This window comes from Pygocentrus nattereri, chromosome 3, assembly GCF_015220715.1.
Source record: "Pygocentrus nattereri isolate fPygNat1 chromosome 3, fPygNat1.pri, whole genome shotgun sequence".
Taxonomy (NCBI): domain Eukaryota; kingdom Metazoa; phylum Chordata; class Actinopteri; order Characiformes; family Serrasalmidae; genus Pygocentrus; species Pygocentrus nattereri.
In genome coordinates, this window is record NC_051213.1 from 26663450 (window position 1) to 26680752 (window position 17303).

Below are 17303 nucleotides of genomic sequence, written 5' to 3' on the forward strand. Positions count from 1 at the left end.
TGGAAAAAGAGACACTGTAGTGGTACACCATATAACTCAACTCTATTGTGCTCATAAAAGGAATGATGCAGTGTTTTAAAACTCACTTCTATCTGCTCTATCTGTATTGTTCACAAACAATCATTTCAATACTTAAAAATCGAATACTTGAAAATCTGTTCACTCAAAACATGATTATAAAAGATTCAGAATCTGCCCATTCACTTAAATTATAAAAGAGCTTCTAATAAATGGGTCTTCTGTCTTCTCACTAAATATGGAGAACTGTGTGGTAAACAGCTGTATAATACTAATCTGGCACACAGAAATTAGTTTGAAGAACATCATATTATTCTTTCAACAGAGGAGCTCCAAACTTCAAAACTGTGCATTACATAATATAGGTAGAGATTTAGCATCTGCTTGAATATATTCCAACCTGAAACAACGGAAGACAGGCCTAAACAACCCACTTCATGCATTACTTAGTTTTAAGCAGTGAGGAACGATCTGGTTTTACTTCATTAACTGACTTAGCACTGCAGAGTCTGAGTGCTGATGAATAGGAGAGGTAATGGAGTGAGAAAGAGAAGTGTTCGTTTCACAACAAGATATGATTTCCATTGCTTCAATACAATTTTTTTTTCTCCCCTCCTCAAAGCACTGGCTTAAAGGAAGGCAATTTTCTCACTTTCCCCTCGGCCCCTTACTCCCCTTTGCTCTTTGGAAGAAGGTAAATCATGCTTCAGGCAGGATAAACCTGTCGAGTGGGAGAGCCGAGGCTTTGGACACCCAGAGAGCTATTGAAATCATAATCCCATCCTGAACATAGAGGAGATAAGAAACAGCCGAGCAGACGCGGCCTGTTCAAACAGAGAAGGGACATGCAGTTGGTCAGGGACAGAGGTCAGCGCTGTGTCCAGTGGCTACATCCCTTGGAGCTCCCCCGCTAAGAGAGCTGAGCTTTTTGATAGAACATTTTTAATCCATGGTTCTGCCTTTTACTTGGAAATGTCACAATGCTCAGAGTCCAAATAAGAGTCCATTCAGCCTGCTGCAACGCTCCACACGTGTTGCTGAGGCTGAATCCACATGTATGAACCCATTTGCCCTCGGCTGCTTCTAATGTGGCCTACCTGTGTTCCCCAGGCAACAAATGTCATGTCACTTCCCTCCTGCACAACCTCGGCCTGTGATAGGGGGATGTGGTATGGTTCGGTGGGGACCTGCTCCACTGCACAAAGAAAACAGAAAGAAATGGCACATGCATGAAAACAGGCTTTAAGAAAACCACAGCATAAGAAAAATCCAGTCTAGATCACATACTTTTATACTTGAATACTGCCATTAAACCAGAGGGGGAGTCCCAAGTCTCCAATACCCAATAATGATAGAGTACATGTCAACTGGAAACTCTGATTATGAAGCCAGTAGAGTACCACTCCAAAGAATCAGGACAATTAATAACATCAGTCACTGGGAGTTGAAAGGTATACCTCTGTCGCATAAATCAAAGCTGTCCCTTTAGACACATCCAAAAATCCAAATGCCTCCAATCACTAATGACAGATGTATTAAAGGATCTGCTTATTTTAGTTATAAGCCTAAAAGAATGACTAAAAAAAAAAGAAGCGATCCATCATTCATAGGGCTATTCTGATTGAAAAAGAATCCATACTTGCATAATGTAGCAATAACAAATAACCAAGTCATGAAGCGCAAGTCTGACCAATTTAAATCTGGACTGCAAAGGTTCTCCTACCACACAGAACAATGTAAACAGAAGACAGCTGATTTTGGAGAACCCATGTAATTCTTAAAGATTAAGAATATAATAAACGTAGTTGGTGGATTTTGATTTTCTTCTCAAACCAAGTTCTAAATGAAGCCCTTTGTTAGAGTGCTAGGCATCAGAGGCTACTTTGTATAAAAGTGCTCCAGAGAAATCAAGCAATGCATCAATAACAGTGGTTGCTGGCTGCAGTAGTAGTACCCCTCAAAGAAGTCTTATGACCCCTCGTCTCCATCTCCAGACAACCTTTTGGTTGACTGCCATTTTCCTTCTCTTGAGGCATGAAAACCTCAACCAAGAACAAGTTTCAGCATTTCCAACGAGAAAGACCACAGATATATTCAAGTGATTTTTATAAAAAAATAAAAATAAAAAATAAAAAAAATCAGAGGATTAGACTTTGAGTTGGTGTCCAAGAATTAAATCAACTTATGAGCTGACAGGCCTGGAGCGTTAAGCCTGTTTCTCAGAAGTTTAAGTTCTGCTTTGTGACACTGTTAAAGCAAATGAACCACAGCAAGGTCCCAAAATAAGAAGCTATTTGAGATTTGGCACTGTGCACTGCAGTTACCGGTCTGCTTTTTGTAAATACGGTAGTTAGATGGGCAGCAGTGTTAATATTAAGCTTGATGGTGAGGCACAGATTGTGAAATGGATAAGAATCAGTGCACTACTAATGTACGAATTCTAACTTCCTTTTAGAGCAAACAACCGGATATGACTAAAGCTTCTTTACACATTAACTAACATAACTGTACATATTACTAACAAGCTGAAAAGTTAAACAAACTGAAATTAGTCACAGGCCATTTTCTACACTGGTCAAAGATCTCTACAGAATTAACCAAAGCAGGCAAAAAAGGTGGCAGCTGCAAAGGTGGCAGAAGCAAAATCCAGGGCATGGGAGGAGTTTGGTGAGGCCTTGGAAAAAGACTTTCGTTCGGCCTCAAAGAGGTTCTGGACAACTGTCTGGCGACTCAGGAGGGGTCGGGGTGGCTGCGCCCAAGCTGTATTCGGCAAGGGTGGAGAAGATCTGACTTCGAATGAGGATATTGTCGGTCGGTGGAAGGAGCACTTTGAGGAACTTCTTAATCCGGGAGACGTGCCTCCCTCACGGGAGTCAGGGCCAGAGGCTTCTGGGGTGTCAAGTTCCACTTCCCTGGTGGAGGTCGCTGAGGTAGTTGGTAAGCTCCTCAGTGGTAAGGCACCGGGGGTGGATGAGATTCGTCCAGAAATGCTTAAGGCTCTGGATATTGTGGGGCTGTCATGGCTAACACGCCTTTGCAATATTGCATGGACCTCGGGAACAGTACCCTTGGACTGGCAGACTGGGGTGGTGGTCCCTATTTTTAAAAAGGGGGACCGGAGGGTGTGTGCCAATTATCAGGGTATCACACTGCTCAGCCTTCCTGGGAAAGTCTATGCAAAGGTGCTGGAAAGGAGACTCCGACCGATAGTTGAACCTCAGATTGAGGAGGAACAATGTGGATTTCGTCCCGGCCGTGGAACAATGTATCAGCTTTTCACCCTCTCACAGATTGTTGAGGGGGCATGGGAGTTTGCCAACCCAGTCTACATGCGTTTTGTGGACTTGGAGAAGGCTTATGACCGTGTTTCTTGAGATATCTTGTGGGAGGTCCTCCGGGAGTATGGGGTGCCGGGGCTACTACTCCGGGCCATCCAATCTCTGTACTCCCGGAGTGAGAGCTGTGTCCGTATACTCGGCATTAAGTCAGACTCTTTCAGGGTTAGCGTTGGACTTCACCAGGGTTGTGCTCTGTCTCCACTCTTGTTCGTGATATTCATGGACAGAGTGTCAGGGCGTAGCCGGGGTCAGGAGGGCATTATGTGTGGAGGCCGGAGGGTGGCGTCTCTGCTATTTGCAGATGATGTTCTTTTGGCGGAATCACATGGATGCCTCCAACGCTCGCTGGAGCGGTTTGCAGCTGAGTGTGAAGCGGTTGGTATGCGGATCAGCACCTCCAAGTCTGAGTCTATGGTCTTGGCCCGGAAAAGGATGGCATGCATGCCCACTCCAGGTATGGGGAAAGGACCTGCCCCAGGTGGAGGAGTTTAAGTATCTTGGGGTCTTGTTCACGAGTGACCGGAAGAGGGATCGTGAGATCGGCCGTAGGCTGGGACAGGCGGCAACAGTAATGCGATCACTGTACTGGACTGTAGTGGTGAAGAGGGAGTTGAGCCAAAAGGCGAAGCTCTCTGTTTACCGGTCGATCTACATCCCAACCCTCACCTATGGTGATGAGCTGTGGGTAGACCGAAAGAACGAGATTGCGAATACAAGCGGCGGAAATGAGCTTTCTTCATCGGGTGGCGGGTTACACGCTCTGCGATAGAGTGAGGAGCTCGGCCATCCGGAAGGAGCTCAGAGTAGAGCCGCTACTCCTCCGCATTGAGAGGAGCCAGCTGAGGTGGTTCGGGCATCTGATCCGGATGCCCCCTGGACGCCTCCCGGTGGGGGTGTTCCAGGCACGGCCTACCGGGACAAGACCCCGGGGTCGCCCTAGGACACGCTGGAGGGATTATGTCTCCAAGTTGGCCTGGGAGCGGCTTGGGGTCCCCGGGAATGAGCTGGAGGAAGTTGCGGGGGACAGGGTCATCTGGGATTCTCTGCTCTCCCAAATGCTACCGCGACCCTGTTTGGACTAGCGGGCAACGATGATGGATGGACAACGCATACAGAATCCTTACTTCAGAGCAAAAAATATATTTTCATATGTAAATAACCAGTTACACTTTGCAGACCTAATATAACGTTTAGTGCTCGCTTCTGGAAATGTAAGTACATTTGAGAGCCATGTTGTTATTTTCTTTCCACATCGCCACAACAGCCAGAGAGATAGGGAAGCCCAGACGAGGACAATAGATCAAAGGAGCCAATACGGTAAAAAGAACCTTTAGCAAAAGGGATTAAAACAGTCTGTAATTAAATAGCATTTAGCTGTGAAGATAATTTAGCATTTGAGATAAAGTACAAAACCCTTAACGACTCATGATAGCTATGATTAAGAAAATTGCAGCCTGAAAGGTAAGAGTTGTAGCGTATAGTCTGTGCATGGCAAGGAGGAGGAGGAGGCGTGGTCTTTGATGTGTGAGCTGCTTATACAAAAGAAACAGTGTTGAGGGCTGACATGTCTTGCCTAAACCAGAACAAAGGCACTCTTTCACTCTCTCTTTTGGCCCATACAAATGTATGACACTGAAATTTTCTGAATATTCTACATACTGCAATCATTTCAGCATGACATCACTGTTGAAAGAAAAAGAGAGAACGAGAAAGAAAGAAAAAGAGAAAAAAATAAAAGAAAGAAAGAAATAGAAATAAAAGAAAGGAAAATAAATAAAAAAAGAAAGACAGAGAAAGAAATTTCACTTTAGAGTCAATGGTAATTAAACACAGAGAAAAAATTTTGACGACTGTAAATTTAGGATTCCACTTCTAATTATTCACGAAGATTATTTACTCTGATGTGGTCATGCTTCCTTTTAATGGTGTTGGGGATCAAGCTGAGAATGAACGGTGCTTCATCAGATTCAAAAAGCTGAACAACAAAAGTGACAAGCTTCCATCAACGATTTCTTCACCTTCTCACCGCTCAGTTCACTTGTGTAGAGCAGGCAAATATTCTTATGTGCATTCTTACAAAATCTGAAGACAGTATGAAAATTTTCATAATTTTCATGAATACTGGTTTTTGAATCTATATCTTGTTAAAAAATCCTTCATCTTCATAATAGATGGAGCAGGTTTCGGCAAAAAAGCGACAATTTTGTGGCCAATACATACACCAATTTTAAGGGTTAAAAGTTAGGTTAATTGATATCAGAAAATTAATTTATTTTTGTTTATTTATTTATTTTTAATGGTCAAAAATCTTAAACATGTAGTGTAGCCAGGCAGAAATCACAGCCACCTTATACATAATACTAACATACTATTTTTCTTTTTCATTAGTTCTCTCATTAAAAAAAAAATGCACTACAGCATTATTCACAATGATGGTTAGGTTTGAATAGTTTTTGCTATTTTAAGCATGATAGTGTTTCCTAGTGTTTTTACCAGTTCATGTTATACTGCTGTGATATTTAAAACTTTAAAACTAAAAAAAGAAATTGTGATTTTGATTTTCAGCAAAGCCACAACAAAAAAAGGCTAATTATCATCAATATTTCCAAATAAAACAATATCCAGCAATATAATTAGCAACTTGATCCATCATTCAGGCTCTGAAATTAAGTGATTAAGTACAGGTAAATGATTGAGTGTTTTTAAATTATTGTGAACAAAATTCAAATGAAAAATGAAGCCTCCATGTTGTTGAAAATGAAAAACGAAGCCTCTATGTTGTTGCCCAACTTACTAACAACGCTAGAGCTGGGCGGCAGCAGGAGTGCTGGAGTGAGTTAGGTGGCGCTGAATGTTTGCAAACTTTGTTGCTCAAACAATGCAATTTCAATAGATGGTATAATGAAAAGTCAAATCAAATCAAATTTATTTGTATGGCGCTTTTTACAACGGATGTTGTCACAAAGCAGCTTCACAGAATTCCAGAAAAGACGGAGTTTTATTGGGCAAGCCAGGGGCAACAGTGGCAAGGAAAAACTCCCTCAGAGCTGGGGAAGAAACCTTGGGAGGAACAAGGCTCACCAGGGGGGACCCATCCTCCTCTGGTCAAACTACCTACAAGTGATTATACTACTAATATTAATAGCAGTGGTAATATTAGTGGTAGTAATAGCTAAGAGTCTATGAAAAGAACAGTCAGTCATTCTCCAAGATGCATACTCTGACACAGCTTTATCATGATAAACCATTACAATGAGAGAATTAACATGAGAGGATAATAGATAATATACTGACAGGCCCATCATTATCCTCATAATCCTTTGTCTTTACTCAAACAGATGATCACAACGAGCCTTTATACCGTATGTTATGTACCTATGAATAGTGAAAACAACCTGAGGAACACATTAGCACATACCACAACTTATCTACCACTGTGAATAGCCTGTTTTGTATTTTGGAGAACATTATCTGTGCACACTTCTGTCTCCATGTTGGCCCTGCAGTTGCAACAGCAGCCCACTGCCCTCATTTTCACAAATACATACAAAATTCTGATTAAACATTAGAGCAGCATGAAACACTCATGGAAATAAGTTATTAATGCCCAAAAGCTCAGGAGGCTTAACTGTTCACAGTACACAGTAGAGCCGTTTATGACATGTCCTTGTCCACCTGGAATGTGCCACATATAATCAAATACCTTTGACAGCCAGCTTATTTTCCATAGTAAAATTAATCTTATAAGCACACCCATGTCAACTTGCACAACAAGGGGAATTAACAGCAGAAATATTTCTTAAGATCAGTGCCTGGCTTGTGATATTTTGAGACTGCCTTCCCTCCTCACTGTCTTGAACTGTTTGGGTCCATTTTTAATTATATCAGTGACGTAATCTTAAACATTTCATACCAGCATCAATTTACATAATTCATATAACTGCAAATAACTTACTGCTGATTTAAAGACAACATTTTTAAAGATCTGAGATACATGACGGGAACTAACCTGCTGCTCTGTAAAGAATCTTGGGCTCAAAGAAGATGCAGGGGTTCTTATCAGCAAAGCAAGACAACAGCAGCCCCTTAGCCTGGATCGGACCTCTAGGCACAACAATCTGAGAAAGTAATTATAAGTTAGACTGGTAAAGAAAAATAACAATCATGGTTAAGCCTCAGAATTCATATTGCCGGTGAAAACAAAAGCATGGTGTACAGTGGGGTCCAGAAGTTTCAGTCGACAAGTAAAAATGCTTCTATTTTGTATTGTTTTCTTTTCTTATTTAATACAAAGTTTTTTCCATTACAAATGATAACAATTCGAGTGAACTGTAGAATCTTTGAATGTTTAAATGAATTTCAGAATCTCTGGCAATTTCTGACAGTGTGCATTAAAGCTGGCCTGGATTGCATAAGTTTGTGCAAAAGCCTCTGATCAGTACATCAAAGAGCAGAATGAACATGTTTCTATGGACGGAATTAAAGTTCCACTGAAGTTTTAATAAAAAAAAAAAAAAAAAAAAAAGGCCTTTTTTGGTCAATTTCACAAATTTGATTCATTTTGAATAGCGACTTAAAAATAGTGCAAAATCTTGAATAATTCCTCTTCATTCTACTTGTCATCATTTTTCTTGGTTTTATTTTTTTCAAAAGAGTTTGTCATTTAGTTGCAGGTTTAAATGAAGAAATCCCAGATTTGTAATGCGCCACTGTAATTCTACATTACTCAGCCCTCACAGCTTACTGAAACATGCAGAGAAATTCTGTCAGAATTGCAAATCCACATTTACAGTTATTGTGTACAGCCTTGTTTTGTGAAAACACCACATTTTGTCACTGCCTGACACTGAAATAAATGCCAGAAATGCAGAGTTGAAACTACTGATACGGACTATAAATGCAGTTTATTGCATAACACAACATGTAATTACACTGGAATAGAACACAAACATTCATGCAGAGAAAACTGACTCAAGAAAGAAATGGCTGAGAGACGCAATTCCACCCGATTTTGAATTGATCTGCTTCCACCAGCTTGACCTTTCCAAACTAAGCACACCAGAACAAGTGTCCATTATCGAGCATTAGAATCCCTTAGTTAAGGAGCTGTACAGTGTGTATTGTTGGTCTGGTTGGTCCACTCTCTACTCCAATGAGAAAGTGTTGACATTTTTGACACTCGGTATCCGTGGAAGGCAATCATTAAATGCCAGGCTCGTAATCATGTAAGCTGTCAGATCAGGCCTGCTGGCTCAAAAGCAAGTTACAGCCTGATATTGATCCATGTTCAGCTCATTCTTTAGTCCCACAGAAGTGATTTGTGTGACTGTATTCCCTGAACAGGGATTTCTGCTCAGGCAAAAATAGAGCCAAAGTAACACTTCATATAATTTGAATATCAAACATCAAAAATAGATATTTGGAATCTGTCAAATAGGATCCTGCAGTAAACATATCAGTAAACAGATCGGCCTCTCTCATGGCTGATCTCTATAAACAAACACACAAAGAAACAAATAAAATAAACAAAGTGTCCTCCACAGATATTGGCACTCCTGGTATATATAAGCAAACAGGCTATAAAAACATGTTTTACTGTGTTTCCTTTTTATCTTTCATTCAAAACATTAACAAAAATCTAACCTTTTCTTGATGTATACTGATTTAAAAAAAGCACTATCAGGAAATACATATTTTTCTCAAATCTCTGTACAACAATCATTAGCAGCCCCTTCATTTAATACTTTGAGTAATCTTCCTTTGAATAAATAACAGCTCTGAGTCTTCTCCTGTAATGATGAGACTGAAGAACACATGGTAAGGGATCTGAGACCATTCCTTCATTCACAACCTCTCTAGAACATTCAGATTCCAATGTCTGGCTGTCAACTTTCCTCTTCAGCTCATCCCACAGGTTTCTATGGGGTTTAGGCGAGGGGACTTGGGTGGCCATAGCAACTCTTTAATTCTGTGCTTATTGAACCAGGGACTGGGAGACGTTCTGACCCAAAGACCTAACTAGTAAGTAAGTAAATATTTATAAAGCACATTTTAACCCAAAGTGCTGTACGAGGAGAACACAATTTAAAAGGACAAAACAGGACAACATTTCACATATAACAAAAAATATACACACACACACACACACACACACACACACACATATATATATATATATCAATGAACAGTTTACAGAGACGAAAGCTACTTGATAAATATAAGTTTTTAATCTAGACTTAAAAGCATCAACAGAGTGTGCAGACCTAATGTCCAGGGGTAGACTATCTGCTAAACTACTAAACTACTATCTGCAATTCCACACCTGTGTTTCTTAGAGATTTTTTGGCTCCTCAAGCCAGCCTTCTTACTGTGTGTGGGTTCAGTATAGACGTGTGTCCCCTTCCGGCGAGATTCTTAACATCTTCAGTTGTTTTAAACTTTATTGAACAGATAGTGGAAACAGACATTTTCAATTGTTTGGCCATTTTCTCGTAGCCATTTCCTGTTTTTTGCAACCTTTTGTCGCACATCACCGCTGTGTTATCTGGTCTCTCACAATGCTGGATGACTGAGGGAATTTGGCTTATGTTTCATCTCATATTTATACTTAATTGAAACAGGAAGTGATGGCTGAACATTTAATTGTTCCCAATTGCTTAAAAACAAAATACGAATGGTTAGATTTAATTCTTAAACATTTCTAGGGGTGCCAACAATTGTGGCACACACAGATTTAAGATTTAGCTCTTTCTTTCAATCCTTATACCTTAAATAAAAGGTTAAATTTCGCTAATATCATGAATGAAATATCAAAATAATAAGCATTTAAGAATATTTTTTACAGCTCATTTTGCTCATGATTACCAAGGGTCACTCTAATGTGAAAAAATGCCTTGGTCTACATACAATTAAACCCTAGCAACACAAAATTAGGCACTGTGTTTTTACCCTCTTTACATTAATTCCAAAGAGGCTAAATTAGGTCTTTTGCAGCTGTGAAGTAACCACAGCATCAGCTTTCAATTGCAGCCCCAATTTCCCATTTCTCTTCCACTTCTTGCTTCATTTCCTATCATTTTCAGAGCCACTATTGCTTAGTCTCTCCTTCATATCATAAGTTTAGAAGTGTTTCATTTAGAAAAACGACATTAAGGTGACATATCACAAAAGCAGAGTTATAAAGGGCAGCCTGTCACAGGCTACGTTTTGTAAAGGCTTACCTTAAGGCCAGGACAGTGGGCAAAGAAGGCTTCGGGGCTCTGTGAGTGGTAGAGGGAGCCATGGCCCACGCAGCCCCATGGTGCTCGGATGGTCAGGTTCCCACAGTCAAATAAGTTACCTGAACGGTACCGGTACTTGGCAGCTTCATTTACAATCTTAGAAAGAAAACAAGTTTACTAAGCTAGCACACAAGAAAACTCATGAGCAGTTCAATATCAAGAGCATATCAAGTTCAGAATTCAATGTCATGTAGTTGCTGTGGAGTTCAGCGAATTGAACAACTAAGCAAATACAAGTTATCTATCCCAATTTTTAAAACTTATTTCTATGTATTTGGATTTACTTGTTAAAAATATATTTCTCACTAAACAGAGTTTAACAGGTTAACGTGTATGAAATTTGGCAGACTTCTTGTCTTTAAACTCAACATCTATTATTATTCAAGGCCATTCCATCGCCACGTGTGATGCAATGACAGTCCACAGAAATAAACAGTATACATCAACTTCAGACAAACTAAACAACAGCTGGTCAACTTGGCTGTTAACAATGATTCAGTAACTAAACAGCACCAACACCAAGACAAAGAGGATAATAAATTCCATTTTTTCAGTACTCAAAAATGTTACCATTATAGCCAGAAAAGCAGACATTGACTATACTTCGCAAAACGCCATAACTGTCCTAAACTCTTGCACACGTCTCTGTAATGCCACTTTTCCATCACAAAAGAGTGCAAAGAAGCGATGTGACTCAGAGGCCTGCTCTGTCATCACTCAGGCATGAGGACCCACTGTGGTAAAACATCCCCCCCCATTATCTCATCTGATATTCTCTGTTGCCTTGATGAAGGAGTGCAAAAATCATTCATCTTTTGTAAGGCAAGGACGCATGGCGCTCAGCACAAGGTAAGCAAATTACGCATGTTATCCCCACAGGTCAGTCAGCTAACAGCACATTCATCTTTACAAGGTAAAAGTCACAAGTACTGCTAGCTGTGAGGCACTGCACCTCTACACCAGGATCTTTTGTTTGGTATGAAATGGTAATTCTTCGATCAGCACAGGCTTACAAGATGTACATATATTTCTACAAATAAATACAATACTGCTACTTTCACAATGCAACTCTTAACTAAGAATAGGTCAAATCTGTACAATAAAACGTTATAAAAATCAAAGCCTTCAACTGACTTCACAACAGTGTACCCACCTGATCAAAAGCTGGGAAGATGTAGTCAGCAAACTGAATCTCTGCAATGGCAGTTGCTCCTGCGGCAGCTACACCTATTCCAAATCCTACAATGCCCTGCTCACACAGTGGAGTATTGAACACACGATCTTTTCCTGGTGAGAATAGCAGAGAGGGAAAAGCTGATAATTTACTGATAGTGGGTACCATCTTTAGACCAATTTTAACTTTAATACAGATGCCAGAGGATCGCAGAACAGACATCACGGACAACACAAACTTAAGCAAAACCAGGTCCAATAAAGGTCAGTTCATTTTTTCTTCAACTATGTAAAGAAACAAAGCATAAGGTAAATCCAGCTTTATATAGTAGAGACATCCGCAAGCACAAAATTAGTGTTTTCCGATTCTATCCTATACTCCATAACATATGGTCAGTGAGTGTATTTTTAATTCATGCCAAGCCACAAGCTGCCTCTACACAGAATTATAAATCTATCTCTCTGGGACGGAAAGAAGTGAATCCTGTGCACAAGGTAGATTCCATTTACCAAGATGGTGACAGTCATTTCAGAGATAATGCAATGTTTCCTGGCTGGCGTGTGCAATCGATTTCACAGAGAGAGTAATTTAAAGCGGATTGGCGGGAGGAGAAATGACAGATCAAAATGTGGAATACAGGTGGACGGCAGTGGCACTAGGCAATGCTCAGCGGCGTGTGTGCGTGTGCGCGCGAGCGAGAGTGTGTCTGTGTGCGTCACTTGTGCAGGTAGTCATTGATGTGCCATCTCTCCTGTCTAATGAGATGGCATGGAAAATAATGATTCCTCACAAAAGGTCAAAACCTCTGACGTCAATGAAAACAAAAGGCATGGGGGGGGGGTAGAGACAGAGAGATGGGAGAGAGAGAGATGGGGGAGAGAGAGATGGGAGAGATGGGAGAGATGGGAGAGAGGGAGAGAGGGAGAGAGAGAGAGAGAGAGAGAGAGAGAGAGAGAGAGAGAGAGAGAGAGAGAGAGAGAGAGAGAGAGAGAGCCCAACTTGTGTTTATTTTAACTAGAAGTTGCTAAGCAATGCATGAATCACCCCATGTTTGTCCAGCAATGTGAATATAATCATGTTAATGGAAGCACGCTGAAAATATCAAATTGCTATTAATATCCAAGTAGTGAAGCCTAAAAGTAGACAACTGAACAAAAGAGTGACAAAATAAACCTGTTACCTGATGAAATTTAAAAATAAAACACTTCTATAACACTTAACAAAATTTTTAATAAAACCAAAAAGCCCCACCGAGTTTGGCTCTGTCTACGTAACATTATAGATGATAATGCAATACTGACCAATACTGACCACAGCCCTCAGCAAAAAGAGAGCAAGAAAGTCTATTCTTGCATATTTGGCATACCTGTATATTTATAATGTATAAAACGTTTAGTGTGTGCTTTAAGCTTAGTCTGAAAAGAAAACACTGGATGTGTTAACATAAGCAAAATCAGAGAACAGTTTTCACAATTTAATGTGGTTTTAATACGATTCTGTGGGTGATAAAGTTTCAGCAAATGACTGGACAGATCCCAACACAGAAATATTTATAATAGGAAATCAAAACTTACAAAAATTACAGCTCTCAAGAGGGTAATCAATGTGTTATTCAGCACTAAATCAGTCTCATGAGCCTTTCAAATCTCAGAAGTAGGAAGGTGCTGCCATCTAGTGTTAAATACTGTCTATGAAATACACAAAAGTAAGTGAACTTGAGCCATAGTGTCTCAATTGCAAGAGTAATCATTTGAGACACTCACCATATTTGTCCCGAAGTCCAACAGTGCATCGAAACACTCCTCCAAAAGCCACGTCCTCCCCAAAAATGACTTTGAACAGAAACAGAAATCATGTAAAAATTAACATGTTATCAACAAAACAAACAGGCACACATGAGCAAACATCCAATTTGGTGTTAAAAGGGAATTACACAATTTAACATTTCTCCATAAGTAGAACACCGAGATGAGATGTAAACCTCTGAAAGAGTTTAATGCCCCCCCTAAAAGGTACAGTACTGCGTGAAAGTCGTAGGCAAAATCTATTTATTTGTGTAGTATGTGTTTATTTGCTGAGAAAAGGGTTAATATTTGATTAAACATTTTGTATATACATATATATACATACACACATACACACACACACACACACACACACACACACACACACGTGTACATATACATATACATATATAAGTAAATACTGATTTTCTGGATATTAGTGTGTTTGTTTAACCATTTTTAAACCTCTCCTGGAGGAAGCCCAGTATTATATGCAGTTAAAAAGCAACTCCTGGTTGGATCAATCAGTGCTTCATTAAATTGTACTCATGATATAATTGATGACATTAACAAGTCTCTGTGGTGGCTGTGAAGGTATCAAGGAAAAATATGGACCCAAGAAATTCTTGTTACTTTATTGTTTTTATGTTTATTTGAATCATGAATATGACCTTATTCTAATGTGTATTGTGATAAACTCACTGCTGAGGTAAACTTTCACACAGTACTGTACATCAAAGGAAGATGCTGCATTAAATTGTTATGAATACACTGCCTGAATTTATGTATGTATGTAATATATATATATATATATATATATATATATATATATATATATATATATATATATATATATATATATATATATATATATAAAAATTTTCCCCACCATTTCACATCAAAGCACTCACTTTGTTTACATATTTACAATGAAATTTTTAAAAATCTGTGGAAATCCCTTTTAATGCAGTGAAAACACTGCTACCATATTGTTGTAAAATTCTTTTGTCTGTCTTTCAGATTTATAACTATTCAGAACACTAATTTGGCAAACATAAAACATCTACGCTCCAGAGTTTTAATAATATTTCTAACCACAGTTTGCTGCAAGTCAGTCACATGTCTAAGAATGCAAAGACTGCAAAGAGCGACAATTAGTGTAACACAGACAAACAACAATACCACTTTTGATATGGATTCCTGCCAGCAAAAGTATCCCTAATGCTACAAAAGTGCCCTCAGTAAACCAAATATGTGAGGAAGAAGCGGCAAGATCAGTCACACCTGCTGTGGGATCAGTTGCAAGCCTGTTGTCCAAGGCACTGGTTACAGACTGGAATAGGTTCATCTTCACGGTGGGGCCTAGAGGAAATAAACACACATGCTAAACTAATACCATGATGAAAAAAGGACTAGGAATCTAGCAGAACCAGAGCAATCAGAGTTGAACCCCTATTTAGGTTATGCGTTAAGACTGCTGTGCATGGAGTGTCACGTGTCAATCAAATTTTCCACACAGTAAAGAAGCAACATGGAAAACTGAATAAACAAAGCATGATGACAAAACATGACAGGGTCATGACGCTGGTCTGAAGAGCATTTACAGGCACTTAGCTAACTAACAAGTGACACTGGTCATGGAAACTTGGCTTTAAAGGACTGTAAATGGCTAGTGAACTAGCTGCTGCAAAAACGTGGTGACAAAATCTGTAAACACTTGCTGGAAGACGCCTGACTTCAAGGGCCTACAAGCTCAAAGACGCCTCACTGTCAAAGCAGCCAAACCCATTTAGCTAAACGACTTTCGTCCTCCAGCGAGCCGCACGGTAAGTGCTCTGAGTGAGGAGCAGAGCTCGTGTTAAAGTGAACGGAGCTCGGAGGTGGTGAGCTGACTGTGCTTGGCTGTGAACAGGGAGCGGAGCCGTAATCCAGCCGCAGCAGCGCCGCGCGCGTCCTACCATATTCAGCGGGGACGGGGTCAGGCTGGTAGGTGAAGTGAGCCGCATGCCTCTTTTGCGTTTTCGGTCTGGACGAGCAGCTCGGGGACAATCTTAGCAGCGTTGCCCCAAAACCGCTGTGCACACAGGAGAAGGAGGAGGAGGAGCTCCCAGTCCTGAGGAGAAGCCGCACTGCCGCCATCATAGCTGCTCGCAACAGGAAGACGGAGCGCTACGTCAGCGGAGGCGCGGCCGAGCGCTGCTCTGATTGGCTGAAACAGTGGGCGGCTCTTAAAGGGAAAAGGGGTCCCGCTGTGAGGAGGACGGGAAAGTGAGATTTTTCTCTAAAACTTAAAACGGGTATTTTAAAATCTGACTTAGCCGAACTAGAAAAAAACAGATTGGCTTCGTCCAAAACTACTGTACCACGGGTGCCCAGAGAGTGGAGGGACCTGGAGAGTTCGGCTCCTGCTCAACTGGCTATTTAGAGGCCCATGAAGGCCTTCATTACCTGGGTCAGGTGTGTCAGGTCTTGTCTACGCGTACAGGGTACGTGTGGGTTCGTATGAATTAAGATACTGTGGGGCAGGGCCAACGTTAGGAGAAGGATCTTCTACTCTACACGAAATCTAACAGGTAGTCAGTAAAAATGGCGACAGGATTGGAGATATATGGTCAAACCTTTTGGTCCTTGTAAGAACTCAAGCAGCTGCATTCTGGACCAGCTTGTTTAGGAAAGTGTTGGAGCAGTAGTGCTGATCATAACGTTGCTGACTTGACTTCTTGTCAACATGTTTCCCTTAATATACAGTTACTCTTGGGCTATATTGGACCTCTAGTTGGTCAACTATGAAAACTAAGTGGTTCTTGCAGAAGTATGGCGAGAGAATTTTTGTCTGTCAAGGACAACGTTGCTGACATTGAGTGAGCAGCTGACAGCATGCTTTTGCGTTGTCATGTGGACGGTTCAGGATTGGGCACCCTGTACGATCCTGGATTGTGTTCAAGAAATGTTTTGCTGTTAGTGTGTGGCTTTGGTACCACCACCCCAAAAATATGTTTATTTTATTTTGTTTGCTCTGGGTGATATTTTATCAAAGCTGCTCACAACACACAATACATTAGGGCTGTAATGAGTACTTGATTAAAATCAGTTACTTGAAAAATTTTCACTAAAATGTATGTTCGCACTGAATTGTGCTTTGTGATTAGTTTGGTATCTGTAAGTCTTTTGTGTGCATCACTGAAAAAGAGAAAACCCACAAGCAGAATCTCACAAATGGATGTTTGTAGATACAAATTGCATGTATGTGAAGTAAAATTAAATGATAAAAACTACAAGCGAATTTGTTGTTGGTGAAAGTAAGCACACATCCTTCAGTGAGAAAACGATTCTTCACCCTTTAATGCAGAATTGTTTATTTGACCAATTTCACTTACAAAATGTGGCCAGTGCAAATGCTATGGCACATTTGAGATATATTAAACATGTATAGCAAATAAATAGAAACTATAAATATAAATTATTATATTAATATTATATTTATTAATTACATAGCAAATAAGAAGAAATTGTTCCCTCTAGAGGATGGGTTAAACTTATTTTCACAAAGAAAATGGAAAAAAAGAAAAAAACGTCATTTGACCTGGGGTGTACAAACTTTTGCACACAACCGTATATGAAGTAAAACGGGTTTAACTAGGTCTAGGCTGAATAACTCAAGTTACAGAACATCCATATATAGCCATGTTCATGAAATGAATGGCCAACA

At 40.1% G+C, this 17303-nt stretch overlaps 1 protein-coding gene across 2 annotated transcripts in view; it reads right to left on the reverse strand.

Moving 5' to 3' along the window:
• The window catches only part of bckdhb (branched chain keto acid dehydrogenase E1 subunit beta), a 64089-nt gene extending 48323 nt beyond the window's left edge, over positions 1-15766 (reverse strand). The window contains exons 1-7 of one of the 2 annotated variants that reach the window (XM_017685841.2): positions 15553-15764; positions 14879-14956; positions 13574-13642; positions 11790-11923; positions 10577-10732; positions 7366-7474; positions 1116-1213 (exon numbers count right to left, since the gene is read on the reverse strand). In XM_017685841.2, coding sequence (XP_017541330.2) covers positions 1116-1213; positions 7366-7474; positions 10577-10732; positions 11790-11923; positions 13574-13642; positions 14879-14956; positions 15553-15736 — 828 coding nt within the window. In that variant the 5' untranslated portion in view covers positions 15737-15764. Of the gene's footprint in view, positions 1-1115; positions 1214-7365; positions 7475-10576; positions 10733-11789; positions 11924-13573; positions 13643-14878; positions 14957-15552 lie in introns of both variants that reach the window. The other variant, XM_017685842.2, reaches the window with a different exon arrangement.
• Positions 15767-17303: the final 1537 nt, after the last annotated feature.